This window comes from Sinocyclocheilus rhinocerous, unplaced genomic scaffold (genome assembly GCF_001515625.1).
Source record: "Sinocyclocheilus rhinocerous isolate Xijiao unplaced genomic scaffold, SAMN03320098_v1.1 scaffold600, whole genome shotgun sequence".
In the NCBI taxonomy this organism is placed as follows: Eukaryota; Metazoa; Chordata; class Actinopteri; order Cypriniformes; family Cyprinidae; genus Sinocyclocheilus; species Sinocyclocheilus rhinocerous.
The window spans coordinates 195,619-212,397 of record NW_015653464.1 but is presented as its reverse complement, the minus strand read 5'-3'; the positions used below and the strand labels follow the sequence as shown (position 1 = coordinate 212,397).

Here is a 16,779-nt window from a genome sequence, read left to right as displayed (position 1 = left end):
GAATGTCACTGGATCGGTGTTGAACAAGCACCGATTTGCCTCCGATTTCGGGCATTTGTCGGCGATTTCGCAAAACCTGTCGGCGAGTGAAAAAGCGGGCTAAAATCATGCAGTGTGAACTCGGCATTGTAATTTTTTTTAATAATTACAGTCTTGCTGGAGAACTCCGGTCTGACGCACGCGGGTTCTTGCTTTATTTCCTTATCACTTCTCGCGTGTGTTTTGTTGTGAAACGTAGTTTGCGGACCAGACAGAGCTGTCGGCGATTCTTCCTATTGTGAAGTCGTGCAGTGTGAAACCCCCTGTCGCCGATCCATCGTGCAATGTGAACACAGCAGCAACTGAATGCTACCCCAGATAGTCACGCAGTGTGAAAACAATGCCGATCCGACGAGTGTAGTGTGAACTCGGCATAAATGAAACTAATTTTCAATTAGTTGCCAAGGCAATATTTATACGTTTTTAGTTTCATCTACGTTTACTAATTTCAGGTTTTCCTAATATTTATATTTTATTTGATTTCATTTGTATTAATGAAAATGAATCTCCTCTTAAAATTGAATCTAGGGTAATTTTTTTTCACCTTGCAGCATGTACTGCACATGCTCTGAAGGCATTTAGAAGTAGTCATCCTGCATCAGTCTGTCTCGTTCTTTCTTTTTTTACACTTTATCCTTTCCCATGTTTTGACATTTTTCCCTTCATTCCTCCCTCACTGGCCAGCTGGTTTCCACCGCCATCTGCTGGACCCTATGATGAATTTCCATTACGCTCTGCGCAAGCTGCATTTACATGAAGAGGAGTATGTGCTGATGCAGGCCATCTCGCTCTTCTCACCAGGTACTTCAGATGAAGTTCAACATACATATCGAACACACACAGCCAGCTCTTTCACCTCTCACGTGTGTGTGTGTGTGTGTGTGTGTGTGTGTCCACCGCCATCTGCTGGACCCTATGATGAATTTCCATTACGCTCTGCGCAAGCTGCATTTACATGAAGAGGAGTATGTGCTGATGCAGGCCATCTCGCTCTTCTCACCAGGTACTTCAGATGAAGTTCAACATACATATCGAACACACACAGCCAGCTCTTTCACCTCTCACGTGTGTGTGTGTGTGTGTGTGTGTGTGTGTGTGTCCCCAGATCGCCCTGGCGTGACACATCACAACATGATTGACCGCAACCAGGAAATAGTAGCACTCACCCTGAAGACCTACATTGAGGCCAAGCGGTCCGAGCCAAATAAACAGTAAGAAAGCTTTATTTCTGTCTCACTATAGGGGAAAAAAATCTTTGATTGCACTTTTCTTTGAACCTTCTCCTCCTGCCAGTCTGCTGTACCCAAAGATCATGGAGTGCCTGACCGAGATGAGGAGTATGAATGAAGAGTATACAAAACAACTGCTGAAAATCCAAGACATTCAGCCTGATGTGTCTCCGCTTTTACTGGAAATAATAAGCAAAGACATCTAAGCCTTCACAGAGCAGATGAGACTCGACTCAACGGCCTTGAACTCGCTATCAGCCGCCACGCTGACCTTCATCTGAGGACTGAAATACAGTCAAAACCAGCGAGGACAAGGACTGTGCCTACTGATAATGAACTACTGAACTGTCTGCAGCACACAGGAATTGTGAAATTGTATTTTTATAATTGTGCTACTAAATGTATTTGTGTTCCAGCAATCTTTTTCGGGATCTTTTCACAAAAGAACAATTTCTATGGTTCATAACCAGATGTAGGACGGCACGTATTATCTCTTACATTCACTGTATGAGTGAAGCTTGAAATGTGGGGTTAGATTGAGATTCGATTCACTTTTTCCCCAGTCTGCAGTATGTAGAGAGGAGATGAACGCTATTATGGCAGCAAACATACAAAAAAAACAACAATATGATACATATTAGTCATTTGTGTTAATAGTCTGTCTTGACAAATCTGTTTATTTATTGTTCGTTTTTAAATGCAAATAGTTTTATAAGTTAACCGCTTCTAGGTAGGCTATGTTGTGTTCAGGTTATGTAAAAAATATTCATATATAATATCAGTGCTAATGTCAGATGTGAGTAGCTGTATTTGATTCAAACATTTTTCAGACTAGAATGTAAATGGAGTTATGAATCTCATAAAGAACATGTTCCGGTCTTAATTTACTCTACCTATTTAAAAACATGTTTTGCATAATAAATGAAGCCTATTTTTTAGCCATTATTATTGCAATCAGATTTTTTTTTTTTTACAGTAATAAAAAAAATAGGCTTACTTTTATGCAAAATGGGCATTTTATTTTTGGACCTGGATAAGTTCTTGTCAGGTTTTGTGAGATTCACTCTGATGTGTCGCTGGGTATCAAAAGAGTTGTGCTAGCTAGTCCTTTCATGTCTGCTGTGAATGTTTTATATTAGTAACAGAGCTTTCAGAATTTTGCGCAACATATGAATGTCTACAATTCTGAAGAATCAGACAGGCTGCAAAAGTTCATCACACAGACACTTTCTTGAGAAGTCATTGCCTTTAAAATGCTTCACTCAGCAGTGAGCGTAACCTTTTTCACTTAGTACATTCAGGGTTTAAAGCAAATTTACTAAGCAGACTCAGAATAGCTTTTAAAGGAGTAGTTAGTTCACTTCCCGAACAAAAATTTACAGACAATGTACTCACCCCCTTGTCATCCAAGATGTTCATGTCTTTCTTTCTTCAGTCGTAAAGAAATTATGTTTGAGGAAAACATTTCAGGAATTATCTCCATATAATGGACTTCTATGGTGCCCGCAAGTTTGAACTTCCAAAATGCAGTTTCAATGCAGCTTCAAAGGGCTCTAAACCTCTAAAAAAAAAAGCATCTAAAGGCCTTTTTTTTTTCTTAAAAAAATAAAAATGTATATACCTTTTAACATCAAACGCTCGTCTTGTCTAGCTCTGCGTGAACTGTTTTTTCCGGTTCAAGACAGTTAGGGTATGTCGAAAAACTCCCATCTCATTTTCTCCTCCAACTTCAAAATAGTCCTACATTGCTGCAGAAGTACCGACCCGGTGTTTACAAAGTGAACATGCAAAGAAGACCAAACGTCCTTTATATAAAAAAAAAAGGTAAACAGTGATGTAGGACGATTTTGAAGTTGGAGGAGAAAATGAGATGGGAGTTTTTCGACATACCCTAACTGTCATGAACCGGAATGCACAGAGCTAGACAAGATGAGCGTTTGAGGTCAAAAAGTATATAAAATGTAATTTATTTATTTTTTTTTTAGAAAATAACCGATCGTTTCGCTAGATAAGACCATTCTTCCTCGGCTGGGATCGTTTAGAGCCCTTTGAAGCTACATTTAAACTGCATTTTGGAAGTTCAAACTCGGGGGCACCATAGAAGTCCACTATATAGAGAAAATTCCTGAAATGTTTTCCTCAAAAAACAATTTCTTTACGACTGAAGAAAGAAAGACATGAACATCTTGGATGACAAGGGGGTGAGTACATTATCTGTAAATTTTTGTTCTGGAAGTGAACTAACTACTCCTTTAAAGGTCATTTTTACCTTTTCTGGTTAGTTTTGTCAATGAAGCTAAAAAGGTTAATTAACCGTGACAATCAATGTAAAGATTGTGAGCTAGTGTCATATGTGGATGTGACATGACAATGTAGAGCAGATGTTGAGGGTTCAAACTAGGAGTTCAGTATTTTTTTTGGAAAGGACTCTCACATATTTTACTCAAATACAAGCAGAGTATTCAGATTTCAGGTGTCTCTATAAAGCACAGACTCGTTTAAAATGCCTTCAGGTTGGCATGCTATGTAGATTAGGCAGTTATTTCATTCTGTCTGCAATATGATGAGGAAACTTGTCACAATACGAGTAATTTCTACACAATACACTCAGGTTTTTCAGTCTTTACAGTGGTTATTTTCAAAGTAAGACCCAGTGTATGACCCTCTCAGGAAAATAAAATTTAAAATTGAATGAGAATGCGTGCAGAATCTTTTACTGTGTAACTTAATAGTTTTAAAAAAGAAAGCTGCATTTATTTGATCACAAATATAGTAATATTGTGAAATAATATTACAATTTAATACTGTTTTCTCTTTTAATATATTTAAAAGAGTGATGCAAAGCTGAATTTTCAGGATCATAACTCCAGTCTTCAGTGTCACATGATCCTTCAGGCACATGAAGCGATCATCTCCTCTTTACTAGTTATAGCATGAAATAAACATGAATGAACATCAGAAGGTATCTTGTTTCAACTGCGGAAATGCGCACAGTTTTTCAAGTTCAAGTCCACCAACGTTAATCTACTCTCCTGTCTGGTTTGTTTGTCGGACAAAATGGCAGATTCGGCATTATGATTGGTCAGATCGCCTGTCAATCAAACTCCTTGCAAAGGGTCAATTGACCCTAAAGTTGACTCAAACTTTCGCACAGTAGTGTAACACAGATGCTTTTATCCCAAAGCCACTTACAATTCATTTAAAGTATGTTTTATTTGAACCCAGGCACTTACGAGAATCACTTTTAAACATCTTAGGAATGAAGAGTGATGAAAAAAGAGAGACATTTAATTGCACTTTAATTTAGTCTAAATGGACTGAATTTGAGATTAGGGACATTTTGAGTTGGGAAAAGAAAGACGCGTGGCAAATGCAGGGTCATTTCCAAGCTATCCTACTCTTTATTTAATGCAAATTACAGTACCAGGTAACTAGTCTCTGAATCCAAGTCACACCAAGGACCAAAACGGACATATTTACAAGGAGAGGAGACATTTAGCATATCTTCACAGAAAAAGAATATATTTAAAATAAAATAAAAATTTCAGTCACAAACAGAGGCATTCAAGTAATATTAATGTTATACAGGTTGTATTTTTTTCCGTTTTAAACCAAGACAACGTTTTCCCCAATAAGTGTACGTAATGCGATAGTCTGTATTTAGCCCACAGTCCTTAAAACAATTTTTTTGTCTTTTTTTTTTATTTTGGTAATTGTTTTTAACCCTTGTGTCTTTACATTTTTACTCTAACTTTAGTCACGAGAAGTGGTCACACCATTCGTGGAAAGCAACACATCTATGAATGCGTATCTTACAAGCAAGCTTTACATTGAGGGTCCGGCGGGTGCTACGTGACATCTCTACTGCGTACCGTCAGCTGGCCAACGAGCGAAAACACAAAGAAATCATTATTATTGCCCCTGGGATGTCGCAGTCACATCACAACACGCTCATAGTTGGTTCACTTTGGTAGTGGAACGAGTGTAAGAACATACATTGTGATTGGCTCCACAGGAACGTGACTTCCTCCACACACAAAAACACCTTTGTGCCAAAAAAATTAGGAAAAACATCTACAGCGAATGTGGTTTCGGACAGGAAATGAAGTCGGCTGTCAGTCATTCAGACTTGGCCAATCAACTGCACCTGCAGAGGGTCACAGGAAGGGGTGTGGTCTGTCTTGTGTGTGGACAGGAAGTGGGTGTGGTCTAGGAACAGGAAGGGTATGGAAGCAAAGGCACTCCAAACTATAGATACACTATACATTACTAGTTATAGTTACAATAATATAGCTGGCACCTACTGTACAGATAAGACTGAACTATATGGCTGGAGAAAGCTCCTTGTCTACAGTATCCAACAAACAGGTCATGTTTGCCCTGATCTTTTAAATCGGTTTTTAATTTTTTGACTTTTTTTTTTTTTTCTTTGATCCGTTCTCATTTAATCCCTCGTCTTTGTTTTCGCTCATGAACAGTTCTCAGGTCAGCATATTTATGTACATAGCAGAACACTCACTCACTCATACGCGCTCACAAATTATACAAAAATCAAAACATAAGTAAAAGCCAGAATTTGGTGAGGAGCAACTGTGCTGTACTGTATATACACGTCTGTCGTTTTCTTATACTGCTATACTTTGCGTATTAAGACATTTTGGGAAAGAAAAAAGTACATTTTTCTGTAAGTTACACTGAGACATGACAAGAAAAAAGTAGTGGTTAAAACAACACAGCCACTGTGAATGGAGCGCAAACACAGTCTCTGAAGTCGGCGCCACATCGATGCGTTTCTTCATGTGTTCTTTACGCTTAGCTGTGTGGATAAGAACAATGAATCTGAGTGTTACGACACTGACGCGCACGCGACAATAAATAACGAGAGCAAACCGGGACAGAAGGTGATCTCTAATTCTACCAGGCTAACAGAAAACAGCAGAGAAGACTCTTAGTCATACACATACTGTATCATTTCGGTCAGCCGCTGCGCTGAAAAAAACCGATGGATTCTGAACCGATGATGCTCGATATAGATCTATATATAACTATATATATATATATATATATTTATTTTACATAATGCAAAGTAATATATAAACTGTGTATGTATATATATCATACAAGAACACAGAGATGGAGACGCACGTCTCACCTGTCAATCAAAATGTCTGCCCTTGCCCTATAGCCCGCCCATTTTATAAAACAAGATAAAATAGATTCAGCCGACTTAAAACTCCTGTAACAGAGTATTCCTCTGTTGTCTTTGTGGTTGGAACATGCGGTTTTTATATTTATACCACTTGTACGGTGCCTTGTGTTTGTTAGATACGATTAGATACGGTATTTCTTGTAGTTTTGAATGCTTGCATCGTTTTCACCCAATACATATACATATATATGTATATACACGCTATATGTATATATATATGTACTGTATACAAGGGGTGCTCCCAACCAAATTCAAGCCATGCACTATTAAAGGCCCAGGACAGGATAAAGGGACAGAACGTGTAGCTAGAGACGGTCCAGGTGAGAGAAGGGGTGCCCAAATGAAAACGGAAGTGGATGGATCTGGCTACCGGATTGCTTACATAACAAGATTGTCCTCTGAGAATGAAAAAAAAAAAAAGTTGTGGCTGGTCATGGACCAGGTTTTATGGTTACCCCCCATCCCCCTTACCGACCCGTTTCCTCACTGCTCTCTCTTTTTCTCGGTCTCTGTCGTTCTCGTGAATTACACCCGACGAGGCATTTCCACACATGTAATTTTGATCTCTTTCTGAACTTCATAAAAATAATTTAAAAAAAGATGTAAATGAAGGTTGGCTCTTGCAGTCTGAATAAGAGTGGTGGTTGCGTGACTCAATTCCTGCCCATTAAGCTGGTGAGCAGTGGGGTGGGCGTGGCCTCGGAGGCAGGGTCAGGTCTGATTGGCTGGGGCTCTCAGGTTGAGGTGTTGGAGGCGGAGGCAGAGGCTGCAGTTGTGGTCTGACTGCGATCTCCAATATTGGCATCTGGACACAAAGAGAAAACATTTTTATTTGTATATATTGCATGTTATAAGGGTCAGTAAGGTGATGCTCATTTTCCTGTCATATCTATTAAATTCTTCAAAAATACATTCAAAATGCAATTCATCTATGATTTGAATGCAGTTCCTGTATGATGAACATGCTTTTAATTTCTAAATTAAAATTAATTTTGATTATTTTTGTGGCATAAAGTCAAAAATGCCAGCGTGATACAACTGTCTTGATACCATAATAAAAGAATAAAATATTAAATATATATTAAAATAATAATTTTTTATTAAATTCTCATTAAAAAAAGCTTTATTAAGTAGCTTGGCATTATATTTTAATGCACAAAACCAGAAATGATATCACATAGAAATGATATAATTTTTTTTAATTAGTTAAAATAAATTTTGATCATTTTTGTGGCATACAGTAAAAAATGCCTGCATGATATAACTGTACTGATACCATAATAAAATAATAAAATATTAAAGATATATTAAAATATTTAATATATTTAAAAAAGCTTTAATATGTAGTTTGGCATTATATTTTAATGCAAAAAACCCCCATAAATTATATCATATAGACAAGCCATGAAGACCCTCATGACTGTGTGAAAAGTTCAATAAGTGTATTAAAATATCAGATAATTTGGCAAGCTTAGCAAGGTAATTTTTTTTAGTTTGTTATATTATATAACAGTATTATTTTAATATTATTTAAATACTAATATAGTATTTATTATTTTTTTATTAGCTGTTTTATTATTTTAATTTTAGTTTGTGTATTTCTATTTAGCTTTAATTCAGTTTTAGTAATTTTAGTACTTCAACTTGTTCAAACTTATTCACAAACTTATTCATTATATTAGAGTAAGTTTCCAACATTTCTATTTTTTTTAAGTTAAATTTTTAGTCTAATATTTAAATTTTATTTAATATTAGCTTTATTGAAAACAACAAAAATATTATTTAAACAAAAATAAAATATTTTTAAATAATTTTACTTAGTAACAACACTGTAATATGTCATGTGGTGCTACTCCAATATTTCCTTTAAAAACATTTTTTATTTCCCTATAAAAATATTTTAAAACCTTTTTTGATAATGAAGATAAAGATAGATTAGGAAAACATGCTATTAATTTTAATGGATAGTTAACCCACATGACGTTTGTAGAGTCATTAAATTTACACGTTTTGAAAATGGTATAAAACTTTATCAAAAACCAATATAAAACGAACAATAAAAACAAGTGATTTGAATTTTTCTTTACTGTGTACATTTTATACATCATTGAATAAAAACGTAACTGATAAAACAGAGGTTCTAGCTTCTGGTTGGTCGATACAGTAACAGCTATGACACAAAACCCCCTGTTCACTAAAAATACTAATATGAACACTGTATCAGAGTGAGCTACATCAAAAGGGTCTGACCTGAAGTGGCAGAGGCGTTGGTGGGGGTAGAGGCTCCTGCCTGGTTACGTGCATGAGCAGGAATTAGGATAGAGGCCAGGGATGGGTTACTGGACAGCTCTGAGTCAAGTCAAACAAACAAACAACACCAAAAGCTGACTACCTTGCACTTGACAGAACGTTTCTTCAAAAGAGCAAATGCAAAATAAGGCCTTACCTTGAGTTGTGAAGTTGAATAAGGCTGGTTTCTCACGCCCGTTAGGAAGTTTGACATTGGGATCCCGCAGTTCATCAAAGAAGGAGTGAGCGCAGGCCTCTAGCGGGGTCAGCCGAGCAGTCGGGGTGTACTCCAACAGCCGCGAGCACAACGCAATGGCTTCAGGAGGCGTGCGTGGCCGAAACACCTGCCGAGACAATTCAGACGTTTACTAAGAGTATATTAGTAAAGTGTATATTTGTAGTATGAATAAACTAACTGTAACATTTTATTTTCAGTGTCCTTGTTACATGTCTTGACTGAAATGGTCCTTCTTTCATCAACTAGTTGAGAAGTAAGTGTCAAAGAACACTAAATGAAATGCAGTTGGCGAGGCCTGTGTGGTGCAGACGTCTGGGTGATGTGAATGGAATGGAGTCAGGACAATGAGTCGAGCTGACGGCTGGAGGTGGAGGGCGGCTGTGCTAGAAGTAGTAAAACGGTTGTCCTGTACCTGTTTACTCACCTTAGTCCATGGGTGGGCCTTAATCTGCGGGAATTTGAACTCGGTGTAGTTTGGGTTCATTTCCCGAATCTGCTCCCGTGTGGGAGTGCCCAGCACCTGAGACCACAAACACACAGAAACACCACTCAACATAACAGCAGACTGTTACTTCAGCACTTACAAAAAGATTCTTCTTTAAAGGTTCTTTACATGTAGTAACAGTTTTATTTAGAACCATATCAGCCTTCTGTTTAAAACCATTTCTCTTAAGGGTGATGCATTGATTTTATTAAAATGAATTTCAAATAGTTTATATATATATATATATATATATATATACTGTATATATATATATTTGAAGGTTACCTTGAAAACTCCTGAATTTATTTTTTCAAACCAAAGTTTCCAAACTCAAGTTTTCAAATGTCTTTGTATTGATAAAGCTTGTTTTAAACTTTCAATATAATACTTTTAACTTTCAATCTAATCAACAAAGTGTTCAAACTATAAAAAAGTGAAACAGTCCTAAACCATTTCGATATTTATTTCTTGAAAATAATAATAATTTTCTAATAAATTATGACCGTCCCTCAGATGTAGTGTCATTCCTATTAATCAATTTTGCAGCTAATAAAGAAATGAAGTTGTGAAATGAAGTTTCTGAAAGATGACTGAAATACTGTGTGATGCATGTTCGTTAAAAAGAAGTATACTTTACTTTTAAATACTTTTAAAAAGAGCACTTATCATGGTAATAATGTACTTCAAAAAATATAATTCAAATGAAAAATAAAACTAATATTTTTCAGACACTTAATTGCATGTTAATTGTAATTAAATTGAAAATGTGTTTTAGTTTATTTATTTTAAATACAATTAGCTAAACTTAACAGTGCTTTTTTAAATGCTTAAAGTCCCCATGAAATCGAAATTAAAGTTAGTATCAATATGCTAGTCTTAAGGTTATCAAAAGGGGCGGGGCTGCTTGATATGTCCCGCCCTGTCTTCCTGTTTCAGTTTAAATGACGTCAACACATAAAGTAACGCTGCGTGTTTCCAAGCATTTCAGGGGACCTTTAAAGGGATAGTTCACCCAAAATTGAAAATGTACTCTCTCTCAACCAATCCTAGGTGTATACAACCTTCTTCTTAGTAAACAACAATTGTAAAAAGTGTAATGAAGTCAGCAAGCAATGCCGAGAGCATGTCTGGAAAAGTAATTCAATTCAAATGGATATGAGGTCAGCTTTGTTCCAAAACCTAAACATGCAGCCGCCGCCTTATAATACAAAGCACACAAATACTAAAAATAAATATGCAGTAAAATATGCAGTTTTCAAACTATTTTTATTGATCAGTTATTTAGTATTGAATGAACCACAATAATATTTATAAAGTGCATCCATCCATCATAAAAAGTGCTCCACACGGCTCCGGGGGTTAATAAAGGCTTTCTGAAGTGAAGCGGTGTATTCACAAGAGAGTGGTGTTCCAGCAGATGATATATATATATATATAACGTATCTTTATATATAATTTCATATTTACTTCTAGTGTTAAATTTTACTGATGAATATACTAACAAGCATTTATGGTAAACTAAAATACACTTTGATGTCATTTCTATTGAAACTTGCATTGAATGTATTTCAATATATTTGTAATTACACAAACTAGTAAGAGTGTGAAAAGTTTTAAGAGAGTTCACTTTACAAAACTTACAAAAAACCCATAAATCATGTTAACATTCTTGTATAAAACTCCCAATCTAAATCAACCGACTGTTATGCAGCAATTGTTGCTCTTCTTCCTACAGACTCATGCAAACACTGAGATTAAATCACAGACAGAAGTGGCGGTGTGGCGGCGCCAGTACCTTGATGATTTCCACCAGCTGATCCACTCCGCTGTCGCCGGGGAAAATTGGTTGTCCTAGCAACAGTTCCGCCAACACGCAGCCAGCTGACCACACGTCTGCAGTGAAAGCGGGTCAGAGAGATACTTATTAGCCAGAGGTCAAGGACTCGTACACAGAGCACATCCTAAACTCACTGTACGGCCTTGCAAAATCACCAACAACACGTCAAACAAAAAAAGCACAAAACAGTGCTGTACAAAAATCCACGAGTTCATGAAAGATCCTTCAGCTTCATAATCTTTTTATAGGGCCTATTTTCTGAAAGAATGGTCAAATGATTTGACTTTTCAACGGCCGATACAATATTTAGAGATCAAGGTGGCTACTATCATGTAAAACCAATTGAATTGCAGATAATCGAAAATAACTAAAACAACTAAAATTACATTAACAATATTTTTACATAATATTTACTCAAAATCTACTCCAAAATATATAATCAAAATGCGAATGTGAATTATTCAGGCTGTAGATGATTATTGATAGTCCCAGAATGGCCAAATATCAGCGTAATATTTGGCCTAGCTGATATATCAGTGCATTTTCTTGTTAAAAAGAAGTGCAATTAATTGTTTTGAACATGTACTTCACATCTTTAAAGTATATTTTTAAAAAACTGTCTTTGCAGATAATATAAATTAATAAATCAAAAGTGTACTCAAAGAGTTCCCTTTCATGAATATGTTTCTTAACACACTTAAAAAATGCACTTTGTAATGTTACATTTTTACATTTTAAATCATTGTTTTAATATTTTGTTGAGTTTGATGTGTTGACTAATATACTGAAGCACATGTAAAATACTCAATTTTAGTTCATAAACACATTATTGTTACACAATTATTGTTATTATGTTCTAATTCTAAAACTAAAGATATACTTAAGTCCTGATTAAGTGTGCCAAAAAAACAAAACAACTAACTAACGTTCAGCTAACTGCATTTGTTATAAATCAAACTATAATACCTTTGTATTTAATTGCAAATAACATGCAATTAAGTGTCTGGAAACGTTATATTTACTTAATTACACTTTTTAAAAATGCTACAGTATACTTCTTTTTCACAAGGGTCACTTTTGTCATGAATTTGCATATTTATCATGATAAGAGGTGACAGCTACATAAAGGAGGAGGAGTTTTTTGAAGCAGAAATGATTTGCATGGTAGTACGATTAAAGCTCATGTACCTATGCTAGAGGTGTAGTCGGTTGCTCCAAAGATGAGTTCGGGGGCTCTGTAGTACCGTGAGCATATGTAGGAAACATTGGGCTCCCCACGTACTAACTGCTTAGCACTGCGAACAAAAAGACAGATTGAACAATCTCTGATCACACACATCACCATTTCATTCAAATATTCTGCCTTGTGGAGCTTATTGGCAGGATAAACCCCTAAAAGTAACTCTAAATGGCAAATGAGCTAAGAGATCTAAAGTGACCTGAAAGCTAAAGACAGTTTCTTTGTTTAGATGGTAAGCGAGTTTAGATGGCTAACATTTTAAAAGCATCTCAAGGCCGCTTGCAGTGTACATGAAGACTGCTGCTAATCTGTGTCCTCATTCAAGGAAAATTTGCATTATTTTTGTCTAAGTCCTCAGTATAAGGTATTCATTAACAAGAGGCAAAATCGCATGCCCTAGTTTTCAGACGCAAGGCAAAGGAGAAATGGATACCCGAATATCACTTCACCTAAAATCTTCACCAGTATTCTTAGCCTAGTCCACATTCACATTCATTATATGCAAAGATGTGGCCACAAAATTCTTCAAAAATACACCTTTTTTGTTCCACAAATAAAAGAATGTAAATAGGTTGTGTAATTGTATTTCCCTTACCATTATGTTTTTCCTTACATAATGACAAAAAAATAATGACACTTGTTTAATGAAATATTCATTTAAAGCTTTTTTTTGTTGTTGGAATAACTAGAATATTGTATATTCTTCATAAAAATTCCCATGGAGTTACAAAATTCAATTAATTTACATGACGTTTTCAGGTTTAGAAATCACACTTTAAAGGTATAGTTCATCCAAAAATGAAAATTCTGTCATTAATTACTCACCCTCACGTCGTTCCAAACCCGTTCATTTTCAGAACACAAATTAAGATATTTCTGATGAAATCCGAGAGCTTTCTGACCCTCCATAGAGGGCATAGAGACCCAGAAAAGGTAGTAAGGATATCGTTAAAATAGTCCATGTGACATCAGTGGTTCAACCGTAATTTTATGAAGCTACGCAAAGAAAGCTGCGCAAAGAAAACAAAAATAACTTTATTCAACAATTTCTTTTCTTCCGTGTCAGTCTTCGACGTGCGTTCACGAGAGTATAGTAGAATCTGCATGTGTCGTGGTACTCTTGTGGTGGTACTCTTTTATTTTTTGCTTTCTTTCTGCATAAAAAGTAATCTTGTAGCTTTATAATCTTGTAGCTTTATAAAATTAAGGTTGAACCCCTGATGTCACATGGACTATTTTAACGATGCCTTTACTACCTTTCTGTGTCTTGAACGTGTCAGTTGCATTGCTGTCTATGCAGGGTCAGAAAACTCTCGGATTTCATCAAAAATATCTCAATTTGTGTTCCGAAGATGAACAAAAGTCTTGCGGGTTTGGAACGACATGAGGGTGAGTAATTAATGACAGAATTAAAATTTTGGGGTGAACTATCCCTTTAAATGTTTGTTTTGCCCTTAATAATTTTAAGTAATCCTGATGTCCTCTTTAATGTGAGCTGAGACCCCCTGGTTGAGAACCACTAATTTAACTTCTAAGTGGAAAGTTTTCACATATAATTGTATCTTTACATATGTTTACGTATGTGTGTGTTTGACTATTTATGTCGCATCCTGCCAATAGCAGGAAGGATATAGCTCAGGACGCGGCACAAAGCAGTGATGATGCCATCACAGCAGTCAAGACACTGGTGACGCAAAACCGCACAGGAGGAGGGGGAAGAAATGCCAACACACACTCGGCTGACCCGTATACTCACCAGCGGGAACAAAACCTAAGGTTTTCATTCAGGATATACACATCACTCACACAAACACAAATTAAGAACGATCCGCACCTTCACATAAACCATGGGAAGGGTCTGCTTAGCGCGGCTGTAGTGTCTCGCCACTCTGTAGACGGTCTCAGGGACGTAGTCCAGAACCAAATTCAGATACACCTCATTCCTCATTCAAGGAAAATTTGCATTATTTTTGTCTAAGTCCTCAGTATAAGGTATTCATTAACAAGAGGCAAAATCGCATGCCCTAGTTTTCAGACGCAAGGCAAAGGAGAAATGGATACCCGAATATCACTTCACCTAAAATCTTCACTAGTATTCTTATGCAGAAAAATGTGAAAAGCACAGAGGTCAGCACAGATATCTCCGAGCATAGCGAGACCATCTGGAGGCCTCTGGTGAGGTGTAATATGGGATTATCAGGTTAAATGCAGTAAAGCGTTGCTTTCGGACCTTTGAAAGGTTATCAGAAAACCATTGTCTCCTATGAATTGGCTATCAAGAGATTACCAACTGACCTGCCAAAGTCACAGAGTTTGAGCACGGCTGTGTCTGGGTCCAGCAAAAGATTCTGCGGTTTGATGTCCCGATGGCAGATCCCAAAGGAATGGATGTAGGCCAGACTCCTGAAGAGCTGGTACATGTACAACTGTAAAGTAAATATACACAAGTCATGAGGTTAGTAAAGCAGTCATAAAAACAGGTCACAAAAAAGGTACCCTAAAAATGCATAATATAATTTTGTTTTTTTATATCGCTTGTAATATCAAATGATTTACTGAAACTCTAATGATAATTTTCCAGATCTGTTGTTTCAAATCCAAATTACTTTCTTTTGTCCATGGAACACAAAAGGTGAATTTTTGAACAATATAATGGCTGCTTTGTTCCATATAATGAAAGTAAATGGGGACTAGTGCTGTCAAGATCGAAAATGACTTAAAAACCACCACAGTACTTTTTAAGGGTCATAAAAGTGTTCTATTTGACTATTCTGAAGTAATATGGCAAATATGGCACCACTGATATTAATGGCATTTTATCATATCCATTTGTCCATTTTTGGAGAGTGGAAGATTATCAGAGAATAATGATTTTTGATCTGTTCATTACCAAGACTTGGAATATAGTTCATGAGTCATATGGAGTACTTTTATGCTTCTCTTATGGTGGTGAGTCCCTAGTCCACATTCACATTCATTATATGCAAAGATGTGGCCACAAAATTCTTCAAAAATACACCTTTTTTGTTCCACAAATAAAAGAATGTAAATAGGTTGTGTAATTGTATTTCCCTTACCATTATGTTTTTCCTTACATAATGACAAAAAAATAATGACACTTGTTTAATGAAATATTAATTTAAAGCTTTTTTTTGTTGTTGGAATAACTAGAATATTGTATATTCTTCATAAAAATTCCCATGGAGTTACAAAATTCAATTAATTTACATGACGTTTTCAGGTTTAGAAATCACACTTTAAAGGTATAGTTCATCCAAAAATGAAAATTCTGTCATTAATTACTCACCCTCACGTCGTTCCAAACCCGTTCATTTTCAGAACACAAATTAAGATATTTCTGATGAAATCCGAGAGCTTTCTGACCCTCCATAGAGGGCATAGAGACCCAGAAAAGGTAGTAAGGACATCGTTAAAATAGTCCATGTGACATCAGTGGTTCAACCGTAATTTTATGAAGCTACGCAAAGAAAGCTGCGCAAAGAAAACAAAAATAACTTTATTCAACAATTTCTTTTCTTCCGTGTCAGTCTTCGACGTGCGTTCACGAGAGTATAGTAGAATCTGCATGTGTCGTGGTACTCTTGTGGTGGTACTCTTTTATTTTTTGCTTTCTTTCTGCATAAAAAGTAATCTTGTAGCTTTATAATCTTGTAGCTTTATAAAATTAAGGTTGAACCCCTGATGTCACATGGACTATTTTAACGATGCCTTTACTACCTTTCTGTGTCTTGAACGTGTCAGTTGCATTGCTGTCTATGCAGGGTCAGAAAACTCTCGGATTTCATCAAAAATATCTCAATTTGTGTTCCGAAGATGAACAAAAGTCTTGCGGGTTTGGAATGACATGAGGGTGAGTAATTAATGACAGAATTAAAATTTTGGGGTGAACTATCCCTTTAAATGTTTGTTTTGCCCTTAATAATTTTAAGTAATCCTGATGTCCTCTTTAATGTGAGCTGAGACCCCCTGGTTGAGAACCACTAATTTAACTTCTAAGTGGAAAGTTTTCACATATAATTGTATCTTTACATATGTTTACGTATGTGTGTGTTTGACTATTTATGTCGCATCCTGCCAATAGCAGGAAGGATATAGCTCAGGACGCGGCACAAAGCAGTGATGATGCCATCACAGCAGTCAAGACACTGGTGACGCAAAACCGCACAGGAGGAGGGGGAAGAAATGCCAACACA

At 36.2% G+C, this 16,779-nt stretch overlaps 2 protein-coding genes across 5 annotated transcripts in view; one reads left to right on the top strand and one right to left on the bottom strand.

The window, feature by feature from the left end:
- Window positions 1-2,207, top strand: part of LOC107715907 (nuclear receptor subfamily 1 group I member 2-like) — a 32,664-nt gene extending 30,457 nt beyond the window's left edge. For all 3 annotated transcript variants that reach the window (XM_016522165.1, XM_016522164.1, XM_016522163.1), the window contains exons 7-9: window positions 724-840; window positions 1,145-1,250; window positions 1,333-2,207. In XM_016522165.1, the coding sequence (XP_016377651.1) occupies window positions 724-840; window positions 1,145-1,250; window positions 1,333-1,474 (365 nt within the window). In that variant the 3' untranslated portion in view covers window positions 1,475-2,207. The remainder of the gene's footprint in view (window positions 1-723; window positions 841-1,144; window positions 1,251-1,332) is intronic.
- A 2,439-nt stretch (window positions 2,208-4,646) lies between these two features.
- LOC107715908 (glycogen synthase kinase 3 beta, genome duplicate a) overlaps window positions 4,647-16,779 on the bottom strand; it is a 56,460-nt gene continuing 44,327 nt past the window's right edge. The window contains exons 5-11 of one of the 2 annotated variants that reach the window (XM_016522166.1): window positions 14,861-14,991; window positions 12,514-12,620; window positions 11,284-11,381; window positions 9,417-9,524; window positions 8,924-9,110; window positions 8,728-8,826; window positions 4,647-7,282 (exon numbers count right to left, since the gene is read on the bottom strand). In XM_016522166.1, the coding sequence (XP_016377652.1) occupies window positions 7,212-7,282; window positions 8,728-8,826; window positions 8,924-9,110; window positions 9,417-9,524; window positions 11,284-11,381; window positions 12,514-12,620; window positions 14,861-14,991 (801 nt within the window). In that variant the 3' untranslated portion in view covers window positions 4,647-7,211. The remainder of the gene's footprint in view (window positions 7,283-8,727; window positions 8,827-8,923; window positions 9,111-9,416; window positions 9,525-11,283; window positions 11,382-12,513; window positions 12,621-14,860; window positions 14,992-16,779) is intronic. The other variant, XM_016522167.1, reaches the window with a different exon arrangement.